Source organism: Grampus griseus (assembly GCF_964374135.1).
Source record: "Grampus griseus genome assembly, chromosome: 3".
NCBI lineage: Eukaryota > Metazoa > Chordata > Mammalia > Artiodactyla > Delphinidae > Grampus > Grampus griseus.
In genome coordinates this window covers 37,875,032-37,901,255 of record NC_139019.1, presented here as the reverse complement: position 1 = coordinate 37,901,255, position 26,224 = coordinate 37,875,032, and the positions used below count along the sequence as shown (strand labels likewise).

General features: G+C 36.4%; 1 protein-coding gene across 1 annotated transcript in view; it reads left to right on the top strand.

Annotated features, from left to right (window-relative positions):
- EMB (embigin) overlaps positions 1-19,258 on the top strand; it is a gene marked incomplete at its 5' end in the record, with an annotated part of 40,327 nt that extends 21,069 nt beyond the window's left edge. Inside the window, 7 exons of the mRNA XM_082651600.1 lie at positions 2,290-2,476; positions 2,708-2,796; positions 12,300-12,427; positions 15,005-15,284; positions 16,077-16,110; positions 18,451-18,505; positions 19,084-19,258. Of these exons, the coding sequence (XP_082507726.1) occupies positions 2,290-2,476; positions 2,708-2,796; positions 12,300-12,427; positions 15,005-15,284; positions 16,077-16,110; positions 18,451-18,505; positions 19,084-19,101 (791 nt within the window). The 3' untranslated portion in view covers positions 19,102-19,258. The remainder of the gene's footprint in view (positions 1-2,289; positions 2,477-2,707; positions 2,797-12,299; positions 12,428-15,004; positions 15,285-16,076; positions 16,111-18,450; positions 18,506-19,083) is intronic.
- Between the last annotated feature and the right edge of the window lie 6,966 nt (positions 19,259-26,224).

Sequence of the window (26,224 nt, the reverse complement as noted above, 5' to 3'; positions counted from 1 at the left end):
GAGCCAAGAGTTTTACAAGTAAAGGATATTAGAAATAATAGTTGAATCCAACATGGGAGTGTCAAACAGAAAAGTAAAGAGACCAGAGAGCAAAGTCCCAAGGGAGACCAACATTTAGGGGTAGTTGGAAGAATTGGTGTGGCTAGCAGAATGTTAGGATCATGAAATGGGAGTGAAGTAAAGGGAATTTCTAGGAGTCGGTAGTCTCTGGCAACATCTGATATTTCAGAGACATCAAACAAAACATGAGCTCTGAAAAGAGGTCATCAGGTTAAATAGGCCATTTTTTAACCCAAGAGAAAGCACTTTCTGTAATGTGGTAAGATACTAGAATATGCCATATTGAAATGAGAACATGGGTGAGGACAGAGACTGTGTGTAGAAAACTCTTAAGAAATTGGCTAACGAAGTAAATTTCTTTGACAGACAGGACTAAGTTTTAAGGCTGTCATAGAGCTAAAGATGAAGTGAGGAAAATTTATAGAAAACAGAGGCTCAGAACCAAATACAGCAGATCTTGCAACATTTTCTCCTATTACTAGTACCTAGTATAATTTCTGCATGTACATATGCTGAAATGTATAAATCCCTTCAGTTTTACTGACTCAATTTTTTTCCCTGTATAATTGAATTTTGTTAAGGTCTTCCCATAGCTAGGGTTTTTGTTTTGTTTTGTTTTACTTTTTGGGCATAAAATTCAATTCAGCAATTTTAGAATTACACGAGCGGTTATTTCAAGCATGTGCTCACAAAGCACTTCACACTAGTTGTATTTCACTGTTGGCAAAACTTTGCACGTAGTCATTGCTTAAGGAAGCACTTTTGTGAAGTTTTAAATGTAATTAAAAGGGATGTTATGCTATTTTAAGTTCTATTTTTTTTCTTTCTACATTTTGGCTCTGCATTCTACTTTTAATGATACTATACTATTGAGTGTGAGATGGAGAAATGTTTATATAATGCAGTGCCCTCTCCCAAACACAGCCCTTTCCTTCCCATTAAAAGTAACCATCACTGTTCTGATTTTTTAAAATTGTTTTATTACATAGGGGTACATTCCTGGGGCGCAGTGGTTAAGAATCTGCCTGCCAATGCAGGGGACACAGGTTCGAGCCCTGGTCTGGGAAGATCCCACATGCCGCGAAGCAACTAAGCCCGTGTGCCACAACTACTGAGCCTGTGCTCTAGAGCCTGCAAGCCACAACTACTGAGCCCACGTGCCACAACTACTGCCTGAGTGCCTAGAGCCCATGCTCTGCCCCCTTCCACTTTACTTTTTTTTTTTTTTGGACAAGATTACTTCTTAGGTAGTGGGGTGTTCCTCCTCAGGAGACACACAATTCTGTTTTCGAGATGATTGCAGTAGTTGATGCAAAATGACTGGATTCATGATTCATCAGGGTTTCCTGCATCATTATACTGTATTTCTATGATTTCTTCATTTATTTGCTGGAATTCTATAAACAGAAAGTTATCTTCCTTTATTATTTGGTTACCAGTGGTACATTTAGTATAGGAAGAGCAGTGTGCTTACTTGATATTTTTTTCTTTATTTACCACTGTTCAAAATTTTAAAAAGCTGGCTCTAAGTTGGATATATATATCAATATCTATACCTACATATTTATATATAGATATATCACCTAATGGCTTTGTACTGATATTTCAAATGCAGTGAAAATTCAGAACTGCAAGATGTTTATTTAAATTCTTCTGTCTCACGACTGTATCTTTATCCCATCCCTACAAATTCTTAAGGAGTAAGAAGACTGGGACGATAAAATTAGTATATCACACAAACCCACATTACACACAAAACCTTCTTGTAGTAACTACCAATAACATGATTACTGAAAGGAGCTGAAACAGTCACTCCTTTCTCTCCTTACTAGTTTCTGTTTGTTTCTACGGTTGTACTGTTTCTGCACTGTCAGAGCACATGGCACTTCTTTCAACAGTACTCTTCCCCCTGTATCCTTGTCAGCTAGTGAGTTTAAGCAGATTAAGATCACAGCGTTAGGCTTTTGTGATTCCATTTCTGTTGTAACAAAACTTTTCTTCAGCTGTGCCTATGAAAGAAAATAATAAAGGGAACTAAATATATGTTACAGAGGAATAATTCTTCAAAGGAATGTTACATTAGGAAACTGTTGATATAGCACTGTTGTTACATTAGGAAACTGCTGATATAGCCCTATTGTTGATTATTTAAACTTTTTTATATCTTGGATTTCCCCTAAATGTAACTTTTACAACATCGTTTTGTTTGTTTTCTTTTGTGGTAAACAGAACATTCCAATATGCCAGTCGAAAAAAATATCACTTTAGAAAGACCTTCTAATATAGAACTCACATGCCAGTTCATGACATCTGGAGATCTGAATTCAGTAAATGTGACTTGGAAAAAAGGTGATGAACTACTTGAGAATAACTATCTCATCAATGCAACAGGAAGCATCCTGTATACCCAATACATGTGAGTAAACAAAATTTTAACCTGTATGGCTAGATGAAATTAAATTCTAAATATTTTCCTGAATGAGCATCCTTTCCTTTGCTGTCACTTGAATGTTATGCTAATATTCTAATTTGCACATTTACAAATTTTTTTCATCTTTAAATTTTGATTAACGGCTGAGTCTTTCATTTTCATTAAGGAGAGTTTTTTGAGAACTAAGCCTGTATTAATAACTTAAATTATCTTTAGGTTCACCATCGTTAATAGCGAACAAATGGGAAGTTATTCTTGTTTCTTTGAGGAGAAAAAGGAACAAAGGGGCACATTTAATTTCAAAGGTCAGTACTAATAATTTGTAGAGTAATAACTTTAGCATTATATTCTTAGAATTCTAAATCCTCAAATTTGTTGGGAAGAAAATACCTAGTTTTTGTGCTGAAATAAATCTTTACCATTATGTAAAGGTCTTGGATCTTATGCCATCATCTAAAATCCTGTTGTGTTCACAAAATAATTGTTGTAGAAAATAAACAAATAAATCCTCAATTTTTAAAATTATTATTACAATACTAAAAATACAGCTGAAAAAAAAGGCATCATGTGCTTTCTATTGAATCATAAGTGGTGACCTTGAAAATGGAGCTTCACAGTGTCTTCCCAGTGCTCCCTCCCCCAGTTTAAAACACAGGTTTTAGTTTGAAAGATCAGGCTGCCAGGTTATTTGTACCTCTCTTGTAGCAGTCTCTTGAATTTATTTATTTATTTAGCCCTCCCAACTCAGACCTTTTATAATACTCCTCTAGGTGTCTGAGTTATTGCATTCCTAGACTGTGAGAATATGCTTTGGTGTTCTGTATCAGTGGCTCCAGGACTTGGGATTTTAGGAACCCATAAAATTTAAAAATAATTTGGAGACTCACAAAGGTTGCCTGCTTTTGATTTCATCAAGTAAGGACAAACCCCAGAATGTAATCCACAGTTCTCCCCCATAGGAAAAAATAAACTCAAAGTATTTTACTCTTACCATCATTAAACCAAAACTTTAAAGGTCTCAATCTCATAATAGAGACTAGTTGTTCAAGTTGGGTAATTATCTTCATGAAAAACCCATATTCTCTGATAGATAAGTGAATGTCACTGTCCCTGATGGTATTTGGGAAATGCAGTCTGTTGCCATATTAACTATCTTGGGCTTTGTTTCACATTAATTTACCAGCACACATGAGAAATTGTTTACTTTTTCCTAAAAATTGTGAAATCCAGCTAGCTGCTATGACAAAATACGAATTCTATCCCCAAAGTCCCATCAGTAGCAGAATGGGCTGACTCATCACTGCCATGATTTCAGATGGTCCCCTCCTTCATCCCTCCCTATAGTCCCTCTGCACTCAGACTCATTTCCTTCCTGTGGTTTTATAAATATTCCTACTGGGTAAATATAATAAATCCTTGTATTTATGCACTTTGGTCTCTGCAAAGGCAGAAACTATTATCATCTTTTGATTATTTTGATCATGTACATTCTCTTTTAACCTTCTTTCCTCCATTTGCCAAATTTAACCTAGTGAAGGATAGATATATCATATACATTTCCTTCCCTTATTCCTTTTCTTAACTTCCCTTTTCTTTTTCTTTCCTCAGTCTTTTTCTCTTGCCCCCGCCTTGCCATCCTAATGAACTAACAGATACTAAACACATGGACACACATACACACACAAACACACAATCCTAGTACACATTTTATGTGTCTCTTTTAAATGTGTAAAGAAGGCCTACAGGTCTTGAGGAAATACTCATCAAATCTTGAGGCTCAAAGTGCCTCCAGGAGATTCAACTTTAAAAATTGCTTTGGGCTTCCCTGGTAGTGCAGTGGTTGGGAGTCTGCCTGCCGATGCGAGGGACACGGGTTCGTGCCCCGGTCCGGGAGGATCCCGCGTGCCGCGGAGCGTCTGGGCCCGTGAGCCATGGCCGCTGAGCCTGCTCGTTCGGAGTCTGTGCTCCGCGATGGGAGAGGCCACGGCGGTGATAGGCCCGCGTACAGCAAAAAAAAAAAAAAAAAAAAAAAAAATTGCTTTTTCCCCTCTTCTAAATAGCACTGTTTTCTAGAAATATGTACTAGTCATGCCTGTTCAAAGTTTAAATATCGAATATATTACATTTTTTCTTATTAGCACTGTTATGATAAATTACTTAAATTATTACTTGTAAGTGATCATTCTAGTCTCTAATGTGAAGATTAACAGAAGCATTTTAGTTTTCAGTGTACTAATAAATTTAATGCCAAGTAGTCTTAAAGAAGGGCTCTTGATCTGTATCCATTTTGAGTAACTAGGTTGATGCTGGCTGGTGTCAGAAGCACCTACACAAGGTCTAGGTTTGAAATCAAGTGCTTGAGGAATGCAAAGAGCCACTGAATATTTACTTTTTTTCTTTTTATAGTTTTCTTAAAGCAGTTTAGTTCAGTTTATTTGTTTTAAATGCCCACTTAACAATGTAACTTTTAAGTATGTACTATATCTTAAAGATTTTTATACAGTTAGTAAGTTGGGCCCTTCCAGATTTTCTTTGGTAAAATAATAATTCTCTTTAATTTATCTAAGTTGAATATTGCTTGGAGGAATCATTTCATTTGAGTACAATTTAAAGGCATCTGCAGAACAATTCATATTATAGTTATTATTTAATTAGATCTTGTAAGGCTTCTAGAATGGTGTATGTTTTTATTTTTACAAATATCCTATTTTACTCTTTCTCCACATGGATTGCTTATGGCTTTTCCTAAGAAGAGGATTATCTGTTCAATTGAGTGTGGATGAAAAGCCTGTTTTATCCTCCCTTTAAAATTGAGCCAAAAAAAAAAAAAAATTCTGCTATCGATCACATGAGTCAACTAAAGTGCATGAGCCTGAGTCCTCAGAACAATTTATCAGCAAAGTCCCTCCTTCTGCCTTTATGGGAACTGGTTGATTTATTACTACAAGATTATAAAAGGGCCTCAACATCACTGATTAGTACAGTGTGGAAAAACCTGCTGACTTTGTGTGTTTGGCTGTTGATGACAGTACAGGGAGAAAGCCAAAGTCACACTGGAAGCTTGCAACTGCTAATGTCACTGACTGCCTTTCACCAAGAAAGATGGGTGGTGGTCTGCAATGTTTTTTAGTAGTAGGTCAAATATTCTGAGGTAGATGCTGAAAATTTCTATAATAACCATCAATGTTAAAATCTCTTAGTAAAAAGATGCAGAAACTTAGTTGGTAAAGCATAAGTAATAGGACATAGAACTTCTTGGAAGACGTGGTGAGATTCTGATAGCACCAAGTGCTATGAAACCTGCCTTGGCCCAGCCATCTGTCCTCACTGGGAAGCATCCAAGGAGTCAAATGGAAGAGCACAGTAATAGAATCAGTTTGAACTTAAGCTTCAAACCCCAGTGCTAAAACCTAGTTCGCTGTCTTTGACTATATGGAAGAATCTTTTTCCCAATTTGATAACACCTAAACATCCTTGAGCCAAAAATGACACAGGCTAATGTTTTCTAGTCCATAAATATGCAAATATAAATCTCTAAGATTTACAACTCCATAGGGTTTTCACTTTCACTGAGTAGTTCCTAGACCTCATCTTCCTAGACACTAGTTTGAATCAGCAATTTCACCATCTTTAAACTTGAATTCTTTCAACCCCAAGATTTTGTGTGTCCTACTTTATCCAGAGTTCCCGCAGCAGTGAATTCCACCATTCTGTCTTCCAGGTCACTTATCTGTTCTTCTGCCTCAGTTATTCTGCTATTGATTCCTTCTAGTGTAGTTTTCATTTCAGTTATTGTATTGTTCATCTCTGTTTGTTTGTTCTTTAATTCTTCTAGGTCTTTGTTAACCATTTCTTGCATCTTCTCGATCTTTGCTTCCATTCTTTTTCCAAGGTCCTGGATCATCTTCACTATCATTATTCTGAATTCTTTTTCTGAAAGGTTGCCCATCTCCACTTCATTTAGTTGTTTATCTGGGGTTTTATCTTGTTCCTTCATCTGGTACATAGCTCTCTGCCTTTTCATCTTGTCTTTCTGTGAATGTGGTTTTTGTTCCACAGGCTGCAGGATTGTAGTTCTTGTTTCTGCTGTCTGCCCTCTGGTGGATGAGCCTACCTAAGTGGCTTGATGGGAGGGACTGGTGGTGGGTAGAGCTGACTGTTGCTCTGGTGGGCAGAGCTCAGTAAAACTTTAATCCACTTGACTGTTGATAGGTGGGGGCTGGGTTCCCTCCCTGTTGGTTGTTTGGCCTGAGGCAACCGAACACTGGAGCCTACCTGGGCTCTATGGTGGGGCTAATGATAGACTCTGGGAGGGCTCACGCTGCCAGTGTCCTTGTCCCCACGGTGAGCCACAGCCCCCACCCCCACCTCTGCAGTAGATCCTCCAACACTAGCAGGTAGGTCTGGTTCAGTCTCTCCTGGGGTCACTGCTCCTTCCCCTGGGTCCCGATGCGCACACTATTTTGTGTGTGCCCTCCAAGAGTGGAGTCTCTGTTTCCCACACTCCTGTCGAAGTCCTGTAATCAATTCCCACTAGGCTGTAAAGTCTGATTCTTTAGGAATTCCTCCTCCCATTGCCAGAGCCCCAGGTTGGGAAACCTGATGTGGGGCTCAGAACCTTCACTCCAGTGGGTGGACTTCTGTGGTATAAGTGTTCGCCACTCTGTGAGTCACCCACCCGACAGTTATGGGATTTGATTTTACTGTGATTTTTATTTTTTAATTTTTCTTTTTACATCTTTATTGGAGTATAATTGCTTTACAATGGTCTGTTAGTTTCCGCTTTACAACAAAGTGAATCCGTTATACATATACGTATGTTCCCATATCTCTTCCCTCTTGCGTCTCCCTCCCTCCCACCCTCCCTATCCCACCCCTCCAGGCGGTCACAAAGCATTGAGCTGATCTCCCTGTGCTATGCGGCTGCTTCCCACTAGCTATCTACCTTACGTTTGGTAGTGTATATATGTCCATGCCTCTCTCTCGCTTTGTCACAGCTTACCCTTCCCCCTCCCCATATCCTCAAGTCCATTCTCTAGTAGGTCTGTGTCTTTATTCCTGTCTTACCCCTAGGTTCTTCATGACATTTTTTTCCCTTAAATTCCATATATATGTGTTAGCATACGGTATTTGTCTTTCTCTTTCTGACTTACTTCACTCTGTATGACAGACTCTAGGTCTATCCACATCATTACAAATAGCTCAATTTCGTTTCTTTTTATGGCTGAGTAATATTCCATTGTATATATGTGCCACATCTTCTTTATCCATTCATCCAATGATGGACACTTAGGTTGTTTCCATCTCCGGGCTATTGTAAATAGAGCTGCAATGAACATTTTGGTACATGACTCTTTTTGAATTATGGTTTTCTCAGGGTATATGCCCAATAGTGGGATTGCTGGGTCATAAGGTAGTTCTATTTGTAGTTTTTTAAAGAACCTCCATACTGTTCTCCACAGTGGCTGTATCAATTTACATTCCCACCAACAGTGCAAGAGTGTTCCCTTTTCTCCACACCCTCTCCAGCATTTATTGTTTCTAGATTTTTTGATGATGGCCATTCTGACTGGTGTGAGATGATATCTCATTGTAGTTTTGATTTGCATTTCTCTAATGATTAACGATGTTGAGCATTCTTTCATGTGTTTGTTGGCAGTCTGTATATCTTCTTTGGAGAAATGTCTGTTTAGGTCTTCTGTCCATTTTTGGATTGGGTTGTTTGTTTTTTTGCTATTGAGCTGCATGAACTGCTTGTAAATTTTGGAGATTAATCCTTTGTCAGTTGCTTCATTTGCAAATATTTTCTCCCATTCTGAGGGTTGTCTTTTGGTCTTGTTTATGGTTTCCTTTGCTGTGCAAAAGCTTTGAAGTTTCATTAGGTCCCATTTGTTTATTTTTGATTTATTTCCATTTCTGTAGGAGGTGGGTCCAAAAGGATCTTGCTGTGATTTATGTCCTAGAGTGTTCTGCCTATGTTTTCCTCTAAGACTTTGATAGTTTCTGGCCTTACATTTAGGTCTTTACTCCATTTTGAGCTTATTTTTTGTGTATGGTGTTAGGGACTGTTCTAATCTCATACTTTTACATGTACCTGTCCAGTTTTCCCAGCACCACTTATTGAAGAGGCTGCCCTTTTTCCACTGTACATTCCTGCCTCCTTTATCAAAGATAAGGTCACCATATGTGCATGGGTTTATCTCTGGGCTTTCTATCCTGTTCCATTGATCTATTATTTCTGTTTTTGTGCCAGTACCATACTGTCTTGATTACTGTAGCTTTGTAGTATAGTCTGAAGTCAGGGAGCCTGATTCCTCCAGCTCTGTTTTTCGTTCTCAAGATTGCTTTGGCTATTCGGGGTCTTTTGTGTTTCCATACAAATTGTGAAATTTTTTGTTCTAGTTCTGTGAAAAATGCCAGTGGTAGTTTGATAGGGATTGCATTGAATCTGTAGATTGCTGTGGGTAGTAGAGTCATTTTCACAATGTTGATTCTTCCAATCCAAGAACATGGTATATCTCCCCATCTATTTGTATCATCTTTAATTTCTTTCATCAGTGTCTTATAATTTTCTGCATACAGGTCTTTTGTCTCCTTAGGTAGGTTTATTCCTAGATACTTTATTCTTTTTGTTGCAATTGTAAATGGGAGTGTTTTCTTAATTTCACTTTCAGATTTTTCATCATTAGTGTATAGGAATGCCAGAGATTTCTGTGCATTAATTTTGTATCCTGCTACTTTACCAAATTCATTGATTAGCTCTAGTAGTTTTCTGGTAGCATCTTTAGGATTCTCTATGTATAGTATCATGTCATCTGCAAACAGTGACAGCTTTACTTCTTCTTTTCTGATTTGGATTCATTTTATTTCCTTTTCTTCTCTGATGGCTGTGGCTAAAACTTCCAAAACTATGTTGAATAAGAGTGGTGAGAGTGGGCAACCTTGCGTCCCTCCTACTGTCTCATTGTGGCTTCTCCTTTGTCTTTGGGGTATCTTTTTTTCGTGAGTTCCAGTGTCTTCCTGTCGATGATTGTCCAGCAGCTAGTTGTGATTCTGGTGTTCTCGCAAGAGGGAGTGAGAGCACGTCCTTCTACTCTGCCATCTTGGTTTCTCTCCACAAACTCTTATTCATCTGCTTTAGCCAAGGACTTGCATAAGTGTTTCAAGCAGCAGAATTTGTTTTACAGCTTCACTGAAAAGTTTTTTAATATATGTTATTAAAGGATGGATTGGTGCCACCTCCAGCATCTCAAAGCTACTGTTTCTTCATTCTTCTGGGCCTTGTCTCCTGTGAATTCATCTTTTATTTTTCATCATTTTAATCTCTTTTAATCGCCTTTCTCAGATTGTCTGGGTGTTCTGTAAATGGCTCAGTTTGGACCCTTTTCCACATTTGGGGGTGTCTTTATACATTCCTATGGTTCTGAGATGAATTCAGGTGAATTTCCAGTTCTCCTTTTATTCTGTGTCTTATTTCTTCTCTGTTCCACATGGCCAACTGGCCTAAAAATCATTCTTGCACGTGACAATAATCCATGCCATTAAGCTGGCTAATGTAGGAAGGCTGTGGGCATTACAAATTGTACGAAAACTCAATTAAGAAAAGCAATACCAGTACATGATGACAACAAAAGTTCTAATTTTGTGGTGTTTGCTCTACACCAAGCCCTTTATATATTGTGTTCCTGTACTTAATTCTTTACAGTAACATTGTAGAAGGGTATGACCAACCTATGTCCTCAACACTAGTAACACTGAAGCTATAATTCTAATATTTCCTGGACCCAAATCTTACATGTTTGTCACATCATTTTCTCATTGTGCTGACTACTTCAAACACTCATTGAGCTTTGAAATGGACACATATTAACCATATTTCCCTTAGTGTCCCTCAGCCTAATGGTAACCAATAAGGAGTGTGGGACACTAGTAGCCATTCGAAAGAGTGTTCAGAATATCCTCTGGCAAGGTCAACTCACCAATTTCTTCTGGCTGGGATGACTTCAGTCATGCCAATCACATGTGTTCACTTCTCTCCTACCTCAGGAGTACCCTAGTGGTACCTTACTAGGTGCTCATAAACTATTAGTGGGGTGATTATAAATTCTGATTGGCAGTTCACATCTTTGGGTAATGTAAAATTCATTCAGTTTTATCAAAACATATTTCCTTGGTTATGAAAAGTATGAGAACTATTGACTTATAGCTTGCTCTGTCATCTTATGATTTACACTTTCAGTGGTGATATACCTTCCTTATTTGCATCTCTTTATTATTAGCAGTGCCTCATTCAACACTCTGCTGGTCAGCACTGCTGATGAAGGAGGGGGTGATATGTGCAATTGTATTTAGGCCCACGTTGAACCATAAGGAAAACTGAAGACTTCTGACACTCATCACTGTAACATTAATCACCTAAAGACAGAACCTGTGAAGAAATCCAACCCTATGTTTACCCCTATACAAGTGGTTATAGAAGTCAGAATTTCTTTTCCACTTATTACCAGTTATTTCCCCCTTCCTCATCTTTACAGTTCATACATCCAGCAAATGCCCAATATTCTTCTGGTAGTAGAAAGCCAAGAGCGTTTAGAAAATGTATTTAATCTGTAAACCTAATTTTAGCAATTAAAATTGATCTTTCCATTTTCCACCCTGACCCTCCCCAAAATACAATCTAAAAATAGGATAACAAGTGAATAGCAAACAGTATCTATAAAATTTGTCAACACAGTATTAAAAATTTAGACATTGTCTCTCTGCTGGCAAACCAAAAAAACAAAAAGGAAAAACAAAACACAAAACCTGCTAAACTTAGTAAAAGAAAAAAAAATCAACAAAAGTCATCTTTGTTGGTAAGTCTGTCTCTCATAAAAGTGTACATTTTATAATACATCTTTTGAGGTCAATCAGAAGGAACTGATTTCACCATGGAAGCTGCTAGTTGGCTTTTTATTGCTTTGCTTATGTTCTTATGCTTTAATTTTCTTTACCAAGTTATCCATAGCCTTAAAACTTAATTTTTCTAAATTCAGTGCTCATTTTTATTGTTACTAATGGCATCTGCTTCAAACTTTAAGAAATTTATCACAATGAATATTAGTTTTTGTTTTTTTCCTACAAAACCACATGGAAGTGGGTTTTTTTTTTTTTTTTTTTTTTGGTATGCGGGCCTGCCTCTCACTGTTGTGGCCTCTCCCGTTGCGGAGCACAGGCTCTGGACACGCAGGCTCAGCGGCCATGGCTCACGGGCCCAGCCGCTCCGTGGCACGTGGGATCTTCCCGGACTGGGGCACGAACACGTGTCCCCTGCATCGGCAGGCGGACTCTCAACCACTGCACCACCAGGGAAGCCCAAAAGTGTTTTTTATCTCATTTTCTTTCCTATTCTTTTCTCTTTCTCTAAAATTTCCTTTGCTCCTTTCTCATCTTCCCATCTTCTCCAACTCTTTTCATAAATCTGTGTCAAATAAAAATTTTAAATCCTGAAAATTTTGTCTCCTCACTAGAGTGCCATTTAAGGGTAAACTTTGAAAAAATATTTGCTCTAACGTAACTTAGTAGGTGGGAAGAAAGAACAGTCTTGAAAACATGAAGTTTCTTTCTTATCCAAAGCATGTAACAAACAGTCTATTACAATACTTGTAATTGTTATTGGCTCAATAATAGAAGACCTTCCTTCTGTTTCTATATTACTGACAATTATATTGCACCACCTACCTACTACAACTATACATCTATTCAACTTGAATACATTCCCCCTATTCAAACTCTTTCAGTAACATATGTTTCTCTCCATTTTTCTTAGTCCCTGAACTTCATGAAAAAAAGAAACCATTGATCACTTATGTAGGGGATTCAGTTGTCTTGATGTGTAAATGTCAAGACTGTTTTCCTTTAAATTGGACCTGGTACCGTAGTAATGGGAGTGTACAGGTAAGATCATATTTCTTTGACTTGAAGAAAACAAAATAAAAACTTTTATTTGATAAATAATAAGATTATAATACACTCACAGTTCTTAGGACTATTTATACTTCTGTTATCTTGTTCCTTAATATGTGTTCATGAAGAAAGAACAGTGATGAATGGAGCTGTCATTTGGTGTTTTTAGCATATTACATTATACATCTGAAGATACTCTTAATGTTTCATTAAGTGGTACTTTGTTTTTTAGATTTAGCCATTTAATAAAATTCTATGAAAGGAAGTTACAGTTCATTTTTAGTTGACAAGTTTAGATATAACCCCAACAAAAAAGATTCTTTTTTTCCTTATCATTTCATGAGAGTAACTAGAAAAAAAGAAAGGGAGTTTTCTTTTCCTGTTTCTGTCTCTGGAAACATTTGTGATAGAATGCAATACACTGGCAGCATCTGAGAAAAGAATGAAAATTTGGTAACTTAAACTCAGGTTTTAGGTTCTTTTAGTGTCACTGACCTCTTTTGGACTTCCAGAGACCTAAGGGAAGCCAAATACTTTAAATTCCTATTAAAGAATTAATGGCTTTTCAAAGAGCTGATATTAAGAAAAACATGAGTACTTAAGAAATCATTTCTGGTTTTCTTCCTCCCAGATAGCCTCTAATAGCAGGGAAATTTAGGACATTGTCCTTTAGGGGACACCCTTTTATTGCCCTGGTGCTAATGAGCATTGAAATTGAAGTCTTGTAAAGGCAATTCTAGAAGGAACGGTATGAGACAGGGTAGATCTTAGTGAAATATTAAATTCCTTCTTAGACAATATTGATGCTATTGTAGACTGTTGACGACAGAGGGTATGACTTAAAAGGGTGAGTTACTGATTCTGTGATTGGTTTGAGTTTTCAAAGAGATAGCTCCAAATCACTTAGGAGTAGATTTAAACTATTAATATTTGTACTTATCTTGTTATTGATGATTAGGAAAGGCAATCATTTTGTGTATGGAAATAGTTTTAAAGAGCATGTAAATTTGTAAAAACAAGTAACAGACATAGTTTCTGAATTACATAGCCTAATTTATTTACGCATATGTGATACTAGACAAAAAAAGCTTGTCTAATTATATTAAACTTTTAGAATGTAGTCTGTACTTCTCTCCATTTGCTATACTAAGTTTCTCTCAATTTGGCCCTAAGCATGGGTTATGTTAGGATATGAGAAAAGTGCAGGGAAGAGGGTGCAAGTCAAAACTTTAGGTCAAGTGTTTTTTCAAAAAGTAGGCAAACCATCATCTTCATCAGGCTTACCTGGGGCACCTATTAAACATGCAGTACTTTATCAGCTCTGAGCTAGAGTACATTTGTAACAAGCATCATAGGCAATGCTGTGCACAGTGAGCTAGGTTGCTATAATTTTTTTGGCAAATAATAAACTCACAGTTCTTCATCAGATAACCTCCAAGAATATTTGTATGCAAATTAGCATTTACTGAGCAGTGCAGCTGAGTGATAGAGCAATGAAGGCATCAAATGGCCTGAGAATAAAATTTTATTTAAATGGATTAAATAAATTAGCCACCAAATAGCTTAGTATGGATCTTAAAAGGCTGAGGAAAACCCAGTGAATCTCAGAAGCCAACATGTCAGAAAGAGAGAAATTCAGCTATGAGAGAAGACAGAAGGTGCGCAGACCACCATGTATACCAGGCTTAGAGGGATTTCTACCGTTTCTTCTACATCAGCTTCAAAGGCCTGAAGATTTCGTCTTCAGTTCCAGTTTGAGGAACTCCCAATGCCATGAGCCAGTGAACTTCCTTTACAGGAATGATCAGATATAATAGCTTCATTAATTTAATAGTTGATTTAATGAATGTATGCCTGCAATTGTGAAGGAGGAAGTATTCTGAACTAGTAAGGGATTGTAACATGAAACCCGGATGGCTGGAAAATTTCTGTATTTCTAATTCGCATAGAATATTTACCCACGATGACTTGCACACTGTAGTTTCAAACATTCAGTGCTAAGTAGTTAAAGCAAAGTGTACTTTTCCTTTGTTTGCTACCTTTAAAAGATCAAACTATGGTAAGACTTGAGCTCTGTATGTATAACTTCTCACATACTTTAATGTGCTCCCTTCTTTAATAAATTTATTTATTTTTGGCTGCGTTGGATCTTCGTTGCTGCGCTCGTGGTTTCTCTAGTTGCAGCAAGCGGGGTCTACTCTTCGTTGCGGTGCGCGGGCTTCTCATTGCGGTGGCTTCTGTTGTTGTGGAGCACGGGCTCTAGGTGCATGGGCTTCAGTAGTCGTGGCTCGCGGGCTCAGCAGGTGTGGCTAGCGGGCTCTAGAGCACAGGCTCAGTAACTGTGGCATACAGGCTTAGTTGCCCTGGCCCAGGCTCGAACCCCTGTCCCCTGCATTGGCAGGCGGATTCTTAACCACCACGCCACCAGGGAAGTCCCTAATATGCCCTTTTTCTGGTAAGCAGTTTTCTTGGTACTATCTTGTAGCTTTCACTCAAAACTAGATCATTCAGGACATGTATCTTTTATGCAATATGATAGGAATGGATTTTAATGTCTCCTTCTATTAGGTTCCTGTTGGTGTTCCAATGAACAATAAGTATGTGATCAATGGAAAAAATGCTAATGAAACAAGGCTCAAGATAATGCAACTTTCAGAGGAAGATCAGGGATCTTACTGGTGCCATGCAATATTCCAATTAGGCGAGAGTGAAGAACACGTTGAACTTGTCGTGCTGAGTTATTGGGTGCCTCTCAAAGCATTTCTTGGAATAGCTGTTGAGGTGGTTCTTTTAGTGGCTATTATTCTGCTTTTTGAAATGTACACCCAAAAGAAAAAGAAGCACTCAGGTAGGATTTCTTTTTTTTAGATAATTCTCATGTTATGACTTAATCCATTATGGTGGCTTTAGAAAAAAATCTAACTTTTGTTTTTTGTAGTGGTATTTATGTTAACAACAATGGTGACAGTGAGCTATGAGCTTATATTGATGGTCTTCCTGTATCAACTTCCTAAAAAAATTTAATGTTAAAATATACCTTTTTTCCCTTTTCTTTGGTGTTACTGGGACCAGCACACCAATTAAGTGATATGTGCACTGGTACTGGAATATTAGAAAATTCTGCATTAGCTTAATATAAAAGATCTCAAAGACAAACAATTATTCTTTCATTTAGATAACTCATTTTTAAAAACGTTTTATCAAACATTCTGAAATTCTCATAAAAGACATTGCCTGCCAGCTTTCTGTTTTCATAGCCTGTGCCTGATGGATAACAGACTGAGAAACCAATGGTCCCCTAAGAAAATTTATTTTATATTCTGTATTTTTTCCTGATTTTGTACTAAATTTTTCATAACTTAAATAATTACAAATCAGTCAGTTCTGTTTTTGATGATCCCAGGCACCAGACTATGCTTGATCAAAACTGCAGGCAATTTTGCAAGTCGGGAGAGCAGGGAAGGAGTGGACATGATGGAGGGGCAGCTGTCTGATGGGGCCCATCTCTCTCATTCCAGAGCGGGAAAACAGCACAGGCAGTCAGGGGATGTTGAATTCAGGGGAAAGTAGAATTGAGCATATATGCTTTGTAAGAATAATAAACCAATCTTAAGAGTTAAATTCTTCTTTTGTTACACAGATGATGGGAAGGAATTTGAACAAATTGAACAGCTGTAAGTATTATTTTTTAATAGGTTAATTTTCACATGTGTAAAATACAGATAAATATGAAATTAAATAAAATGTTTGCAGTTAGAGGAAAAAAGTACAAGAGTATATAACGTGTGTGTTATTTTCTGTAGATGTCCATGTTGTGGTGAAGAATGGCATTTGGCATTTACCTGCATGCAACAGAATCCCCCTCCACCACTTACTTTCACCTCTCTGTGCTTCAGTTTTCTCTTCAACAAAATGGGTTTAATGATATTACTTACCACATAAGGTTTCTGGATTAAATGACTTTCTATGTGTAAAAATTCTTAGCATAGGCTTTGATGCACAGGAGGCACTCAAGAACCATGAGGAAGTATTATTTGTGTAAAGCAATGATTCTCAACCCTGGCTATATTTTTGATCACTTAGGATGCTCCTTAAAATTACAGTTACTCAGACCTAACTGGATATCTTAGATCAGAACCTCTGGGATGGGTGCCTGGGCATCTGTATTTCTTTAAAGTGCCTATCACTGATTCTGATTCTCAGAATTCAGTGTTGAAAATCACTGGGCTAGAATTGTGTCATTATTTTTGAAGGAACACAAATTGTGGCATATTTCTGTTACAGTCTCCTTTGTTTAGAGTTGAGCGGAGCATGAGGAGAACTAGGAAGAAAATTACCAGGGATATCATTTGGTTTGGTGAACGTGGGAGTTACTGAGCCCACCAAGCCAGAGAACTGACAGTGGAGCCTAGTGAGAGAGGTGCTTAAAGTCCAAGTAACACTGCCAAGGGCTGGGGACCAAGAAAATGAGACCAGATTAAAGGAGCCGAAAGAAACCTAGGAAATGGGAGGGCTGAGCAACTATTACCAACCCAAAATGACACTGAAGTTTATCTTTTTCAGTCAACAGGGGCTCTGAGGTGTGAGTGCTATAGCCACAGTTAAAGAGCAGGAGTGGGGCGGACAGCTGTCATGCAGATATTCGTAGACATTATTCAAATAGTTATTTTTTACTCAGTTCACACATGGCAGGTAACTTAAATCAACAGGATATGAACTTCTAAATTAAGAGCATAAAATAATAATTAAGGGCATAAAATAATTATTTTATGGGTCAGGAGTTCCATAACCCCAGATAGGAAAAAAGTGTTGTCTTAGAATCAGAGACTCTCATGGTTGGAAGGAATTTGAATCTCTTTCCGGAGAACTTGGACATCTTGTTTGTATTGATTTGAACATTTTATCTTTCTGGTTCCCATGTATTGATTACCTTTCTTATACTCAGAGTCATATAAAAAACATGACCGTCATTCAGGTATTTGAAACAACTACTCTGTTGCCTGGATTCTTTTGTTCTCCCAGCTCAGCCTCCCCAGTGTTTCTATCCAGTCCCTTGCAGTCACATTTCTCATCTTTTGGTTATTTCAGTATCTTTAGATTTAAATCAGTATCAAGGGCACTCATTGTACTCATTTAGAGCAACTTTCACCAATGCTGTTTTTAGAATTTTTAGTTTAGGAGATAAATTTTTCTTTACAGAGAATATTGTTTATCAATACATTTTATATTTGATGCTTATATATGTGTTTAGATACCAGTGATTCATAGAATTTCTTGGTGAAAATGACTTTTAACAATAGTACACTACTAAATAAGCATATAATATCAAAACAAGCTAGTCATTTCAAACAGCATTTATCTGATCCACCCAGATATTTAACCCACACAATTTCACACAATATTTAACCTACCTGCCCCATCCCCCAAATTTTTAGACAGCCGATTAGGTTGTTGAATTTATTATCTGGTGGTACTAGTTTAATGAGCTCAAGCCTGCCAATAACATCTAGAAGGGTATTTATTATATACCCTTGTAACCTAGTTTAGTTTTCCTTAAGAATCTGGAGCCCACATTGTGGTCTTACTCTGATGCACATTGGGTAGATAAAGAACCATGTTTAACCTCTAATTCAATGTAATAAACATGTTGAATTACAGCACCTGTATTGCACATACTGGCTGAGCTCCTGATTGGCTATTATCTTGCATGTGGCAAAGCAACATATTAAGTTAGGCTATATACTCAAGCCTCCACTCATGCTTGGGGAGAAGCAATTCTCCCTCTGCATAAAAGAAACAGGCCTTTGTCACTGTCATCTGTGGCAACAGTTCCTCTCCAAGCAATGGCATACAAATAAAATCAACACTATGAGTAAAACATTTTTAGGAAGAATAAATTCTGTCTGTATTGACCTTTTAAATTTTAACCTGATGGCCATGATATAGGTGGTGTACTGACCTTAGTTTTATGCAGTGTAAACATCTAGTAATTTTCTTTCTTGTTTTCTCTACAGGAAATCAGATGATAGCAATGGTATAGAAAATAATGCCCCCAGGCACAGAAAAAATGTAAGTTGATTCAAAATGGTATTCCAAATAAAATTCAATATGCATAGGCCATTAATCCATCTACATTTTTTAGTTTTAAAAAGACCTAGTCATTCACTATGTGCTTGGATATGCTTTTTTAAACAATATTGTAGGAGAATATATATAGTTACACAAAAATAAGCATCTTTTTTCCACCAGAGAACATGTAACAACCAATCTAAAAGTGAATCTATTACACTGCAGATATATATTGTTTCTTTTGTCACCACAGGCTAGTTTCTTTTACAATTTTTTATGTAGTCTTATTTTTTTTCTCTCTCAGTTTTTCTGGATTCTCCTATTTTATTGTCACATATTCCCATATACTTGGTGCTATGAATGAATCAATATTAGCTTATTTTCTTCACTGATTAGAATCAAAATTTTCATAGTTCATAAACAATTTTTTCCTTGAGTATTTACAATAGGAACTGTTGGTTTTGGCAGTAGTTTGGATCACCTCTTCCAGACATTTTTGCTTTGCTAAAGTGATAATAAGTTATTATAGAATAACCAGGTTATGCTAATTATGTTTCATTATGCTTTATGTAACTCAGGAATCTGTGGGCCAGTGAATGAGAAACATCATGTCAAGAGTCACAGGAAGATGTCAAAGAGTTTGGATTTCAGCTTTGTTTCTGCTTCCTGTTAAGAACACATGCATTTTTATTTTTAAAAGGATAAAAAGTTTGTGCAAGATGCTCAGCAGTAGCTTTGTAAATAATATATGCTATTTCGGATCTAAAGATATATTTTCATTCTATTATTATTTTACATTAAAGCAAGGTAAATTGTATTAAGTATGTTCTATGAGCTGTAACCCAGGACAATTAATTTCATTCTAGTCCTCAAGTGACACACAGAACAGACACCAGCAAAACCAAATAGTACACAGAGCGAATGTCACTCAAGACCTGTTTATAACCAAAGAATTCATTAAAGACAAACCCTTTGCCATTTGTCTTAAAACGCTTTTTTCCCCAATCATGTTTACTAGATGTAGAAGTATTTGTAATAATTTTCATGTAAAGTTCATCCTTCAGTCATATTGAAAAAAAGTGTCCTCAAGGGGAAATTAGCACTTTCTACCTTTGTTAATGATGGTTACTGTACAATGTCCATAAGAAAAACATACTTTTCTTACAAAAATATTGGTTTAAGGCAAGGAAATAAAACCATACACTTGCCCCAAATCTCCATCACCACGAAAGCAGATTTCCTAATCTCATTCCACTCATCGCCACTGTTTTCCCACACCAGGCTAAAGTGATATTTAGTCTTTATGGAAAACGTTTTTTTATTTTTTTTCTTTGTGGTACGTGGGCCTCTCACCGCCGTGGCCTCTCCCGTTGCGGAGCACAGGCTCCGGACGCACAGGCTCAGCGGCCGTGGCTCACGGGCCCAGCCGCTCCACGGCATGTGGGATCCTCCTGGACCGGGGCACGAACCTGCGTCCCCTGCATCGGCAGGCGGACCCTCAACCACTGCGCCACCAGGGAAGCCCCCTGGAGAACATTTTTTTAAAGCTATGGGTTTTGGATTTCTTAAATGACAGCTGGTGTTGATGTTGTAGGGTACAGGTTCACATAGACGGGATGTAGCACTGCTACTGACATGCTTCCGTGCTTCATGATTTCCTGGTATCCATGGCTGGCTAAATATCTAAAAATGAATTATTACTGGTTTATAATACTAATCCTTTGTCTGAAATCAAGAAGTACTAAAGCAGTTCTATGTTGCTGCCAGTAACTTAGACTTTTCTTTAAAATAGAATACTTTGTTTCTATTGCATATATAACTGAACTATTTTATAAAAATCACTATAAATCCAATGAAATCTGAATAGACATGAAAAGTTGTTAATGGTTTTAAATGTAACATTAACATCATATGGCAGGATACTAGGTTAGGTTAAAGACAGCGATGTGAAACCTGCTGGGGGGCCCTTGGTTCTGATGTCCCCCTGCTCACAGTGCAGCAGGGTTCCGAACAATCACAGGCAAAGAGGGAAGGATTTGGGATGGGGGCAAAGAACCCATGATCTTGGTGACTAGAGGATTAAAGCTTGAAAAAGAGGTGTTCAATTATTTGAAAAAAATACTTTTTAGACATTTATATGATGTTCTGGTTGAGAAAATTATCATAAAATTCAGGTAGTGAAAAATTATACTTTATATGGCATCTTAACTAATGATGAAAATATTACTAGTATAAATAATACACATAAAGTGTCACTTGGAAGCTACTCATTTTGTTGCAGCAGTGCTTTGTGTAAAGATGTTAACTGTTGACACAAGTTTTGTTGAATAGACTACATCATTTAAGTAATGGCAAGTTTCATCTTATTCTTGTTTTAGAGCAATAAGCCAGGCATTTGTTTTGGTTTAATTAATATTAATTTGATAAAATGATCTTGGGTGGTATCTATATGATGGCAGACAACCAAGCAGTTCACTTATTAATCTAAACAATTTGAATTCAGTGAAAAATTATTCAGACCTGCTATTTGACTAAGTCCAATTCAAAACAATGTATTTGTGACTGGACATATACAAATCCCCAATTTGTAGCTCATATGCAGTACACATTCTTCTCTTGTGCCACCACAAAATGGTTCTCAAGCAAGAAAAATTGCTACCCCAATGTAAAATAATCTGAAATATTTATGTAGTAAATTGAATTTTTAAGTGTTAATGCTTGCTATTTTTCCTAGCAAAGACAATTCTCTTCAGTAACTTTAAGCAGAAAAGGTACTCAGAAAATTAAAGTTGAATTTTGGCTTTTCAGAGTCTCTCTGGAGAACTTCCAGAAAATTATTCCACCACTGTTAGGTTAAAAATGGAATGCTTCCATTAACTAACCTCACGGAGATGAATGGATTAACTAAAAATGACCAATTGTAAATTGAAATGACCAACTGAAAATACTAAGCAAGCAGAAAAGCTGAAGTAGGAAAACTACTCCACGTTTATATATTAGACACCTTGGGAAATTCTATCAGTCTTTCTAGCCAACAGAGTTTTGCAGCATAATAAGTAGATTTAATGATGTCTTAAAATTCCCAGATTTTTCATATTCAGTTTATGCTCTAATGTAAATCTTCTCTTTGCAGTCTTTCCCTTTTTTCTCAGCATCTAGTTACCGAGGCCAAAACCTAGAGCTCACTGTGCTATTTTCTTCTCTATTAACTAATGTTTATTAGTAATGAGTCTCTATTCCTTTGGCCTTTTTAATAGCTCATTAATCCACTCACTGCTTCCCCTACCCCATGCTCGCCAGCTGCAACAGCTAAGGTCTTGATTTTCCTACCTCAGTCTCATCTTCGGTTAATCATGTTTTGCATTGCTGCTGGGCCATATTTCTGAAACACAAATCTCACTATGTAGCTTAATGTGGCAGCTTCCATGACAAAGCTCTACAGGCTCACCTTTCCCATATCTTAGTATTGCAGTTTTCCAAATTGTGAATCCTTTCCCACTGTCTTGATTTAGCCTTGACATAGAGAGTCTGTCCAGAATGCTGCCCCCTGTGCTCCTCCCTTTTGATGAACTCAAGTTCAGCTTTCAAGACTTTAATCTGATGTTACTTCCTGGCAGATCCCTCATACCCAGCTGAGTATGTGCCATCTTATGGGCTCAAATAACTCCATGTTTCTTTGTGCTTATTACCCTGTATTATAAATATGCACTTATATGTCTCCTTCCTGGATTCTGCTTTTATTTCTGTATCCCATACCTACCACAGAGAGGGTACATTGGAGATGCCATGAAGTGTGTGGTGCATGGATAAATGTACAGGTAAACATCAAATTTCATAAAGTTATACTTATTTTTAGAAGAAAAATCTAAATTATGACTTCAGAATTGAAACAACATACTTTAACAGAGATAAACAAGCCTTTAAAACTTGTTTGCTTCTACTTCTTTGAAAAACAGTAATAATAGAATAAAAAGTCCTGTCAGATTTTAATAATGTGTAATAATCAAATGAGCAAAGGGAGTTCTGATTCCTAAACTATTATACAGGGTATGTTGCTTTCAACTTATCTAAATTCCTATTGGGACTTCCCTGGCAGTCCAGAGGTTAAGACTTCGCCTTCCAATGGAGGGGGTGCGGGTTTGATCCCTGGTCAGGAAGCTAAGATCCATATGCCTCCCGGCCAAAAAACCAAAACATAAAACAGAAGCAATATTGTAACAAATTCAATAAAGACTTAAAAAATGGTCCACATCAAAAAAACTTAAAAAAAAAAGTTCCTATTGTCCTTTATTTTTCATAGGCAGTGCAAATGTTAACCTTATTTTTATCCTTTATTTTATTTTTATTTATTTATTTATTATTATTTTTTTTTTGCCGTACGCGGGTCTCTCACTGCTGTGGCCTCCCCCGCCGCGGAGCACAGGCTCTGGACATGCAGGCCCAGCAGCCATGGCTCATGGGCCCAGCCGCTCCATGTCATGTAGGATCCTCCCGGACCGGGGCACGAACTTGTGTCCCCTGTATCGGCAGACGGACTCCCAACCACTGCGCCACCAGGGAAGCCCAATCCTTTATTTTAATAATACAGTGTATTGACTTTATATAAAGAATTTTAGTAATTGTAGTTCTTTGCATGGTACTGTAGATATTAGTGTCCACTCCACTAATTTTCTCTTTCCTCCTCCCTGCCAATACCTCAAGAATATCTCAGAGTACCTCAAGAGTACCTCAGAATATCTCAGAATCCAATTCAAAATTTGTATTAAATATATTTTTTAGAAAGCTTTCGTTGGTTAGTTTTGGTCACCGAAAGTTTGTTGTTAATTAAATTCATCAAAAGAAAAAGAATGTCAGTTCTGCTCACTTATTCCCTGGGTTTTCATCTTTGAGGCATTTAAATAGATTTGTGCAAATTATTTACTGAATATCTACTTCTTTATAGAAAATGAATCTTCTCTAACTGAACAAGTTATGCAATGAATTAGGGACTTGCTTCCCGTTAGCATGTTTAGGTGGCAGCAAGTTCAAGTGTGTGTTCCAGTATTAATTAAAAGGCACACTGACCTATTATAGCTTTCTCTGAATTTATATTTATTGACTGACTGAAAAATAGATGAATGACTCAATTATTTTGGAATCTTAAATTATACATATTTATGTACTATCTACTTTGATTTTGATTAATTGCGAATTTATCTTCTCTAGCATAGATAAAAAGAAAACTGGAACTATCTATGTGCATTTTTTTCACGTGATATTTAGGAATGTATTTGCAGTATACCTGAAAGGTCAGTTACATGCTCAGTTTATCAGCTGAGTTCTTTATTGAGGGTATATCATATTATTAAATAGTAATAAACACATCTGTTGAGTGCTTAGCATGTGACAAGTACTGTGCTAAATACTTTGAAATGTGTTATCTCATTTAATTTCCACATCATCTTATGCTACAGAAACTATTAACTACTTTTTTATAGATGAGGAAACTGAAGCTTGAGAGATTAGGTATTTGGATCTGGGATTGAAATCCAAGGAGTCCTCCTCAAGAGTCTAGGTTTAACTATGTTGAACAGCTTTGGCCTGCTACTTAGGTGCTTCTTAGAAAAATGAGGCTATTATCTATTAACTGTCTTTCTTTAAAAAAAATTTCACTCCTTTTGATGGTCAGTTAAATAATAAGTTCCATAATTTTATTCTTAAGGCTTACAGAACCTATTCTGTGGCATACTTGTGTTCCTGCAGTGGTGCTGGGGAATCAATATACTTCTGTTTGAGAGTCTTCACTGTTTTCTCAATAACTAGTGTGACCATAAAATTTATCATCCAAACACTGAGAATGAAATAAAGTGCTATTTGTAATTTTACCAGGACAAACAGAAAACAGACTGTAAGTCACATTTTTAGCCTGTAGGTAGGAGCTAAGTACTTTATGGATGATCTAGCCTAGGCAAAGCAGTAATGTCTGCAATTTTGAGTAATAAACGCTTTGAAATTTACCTCCAAGGAATGACCTATCTTTAGCAAATGCCCGGTGAGTTTCACTATAGAGATGTGCCTATAATGAGACAATTTAGTAAGCTTAAAGATTTATTACTTTTCAAAAGTAGTATGATTAAACTGTATCAGCATTTGAAAATGTGATTCACAAGTTGTAAGAGAAGCTGGGAAAGAAAGTCCTGTTTTTGATGGCCTGTGAAACGAACTAGACAATTCTTTGGACTTGCTTACCTTCATGATTAATGTGTCATAATGATAATATCTATATAATTTTCAATAAATCAGGAATGCCTGATTATGCCCTTATAATGAAATTTACTTATGAAATCAGTGAACATCACTCATGACTAACATTGTCAAAATTACTTTTAATCACATGATTAACCTGTAACATTTATATTTCATTATTTCTCATGTCCCAAATGGGAGAATGCTAGTGAAACTTGTTTAGGATATTGGTTAAAGTCTATATATTATTTTGGTGTGTTATCTATTAAGAACTTTTGCTTATAAAAATTGATTTTGCTATTTAATTTGTAATTTACCTCAGAAAATAATTAGCACAAATTCTTATTTTTCTAAAGTTTATTTGATAAACAAATGAAAATATTAGACTTATTACATATATAATTAACTATAATGCTATGTAATGGTTTAAAAATACCACAAAATATGATGACATGAACTGCTTTTGTGTCTCTTAAGATAGAAATTTGACCATAAACTTTACTTTTTTTTTTTTTAAATCAAGGACCATGGGTTTATTATGACATATTTCCTAGTAGTTGTAATGTTTTTTTTAGCATGTGTGTCTAAATTCTCATTAATGTCTTTCTGTATTTATGTAAACAGCACAGAAAATGTTTGTATTAGAATGTTTAAAAATGTTTTTGTTGCATTAACTCAAAGGACATGCCTAATATGTATTTAAATTCAATAAAATGTACTCTGAATTAAAAATTTAAGTATCATAAAACTTATTTTAAATTTTTAATAATCACTTAAATGTGAATTTAAAGGCACTAGATAATAGAAAACACTGACTTTTTGATTTTTGATTATACACCCAGGAAATTCAAGTTTTGTAAAACAATTTGTGCTTCTCAAGTCCAACAAAAAAAACTGCCTACAGCTGGGATTCTGTATTTTGACACATCAAATAGAAAGTTAGAAAGGAATTTTCAAAACATATCAAGATATGTTTAGAAAATTTAAGACAACTGTGGCCTTGACAAAAATGGACATTTAAAATGAAATTAATGTATAGAACATATCTGCTTGTTGTCCTGGGTGATTTTTTTTCCCAACATTGCAATGTCATTTTCAATTAGTTTAGCAAAAACAGTTACAAAATATTTCAAAATCTGTATTCTATGAAAATGTCTACTGCTACAAAAGAGAATCAATATTCCAAACAGAGCATTTTAATGGTCCTGCCAGTCAGTCAAGGTAAAAAGAAAAACACATTAGGGAGAATAATAGCATATTTCACTATGTATTACACTTGACTCTTACTTTAATTGAAATAATTAAATATATATATTAAAATGATGAACGGCTAATAAAGAAGTGTTTGTGTTGTAAAGCATATGAGGCCAATTTAAAAGGAGTGAGTAATTGTATTTGGGCAGTGACTAGATTAAAAAAAAGAAGAAATGATTGGGGAGATCCATGTCTGGAAAGACGTAGTTGACATATTTTCCTCTGTTCCTCCATCCAAGT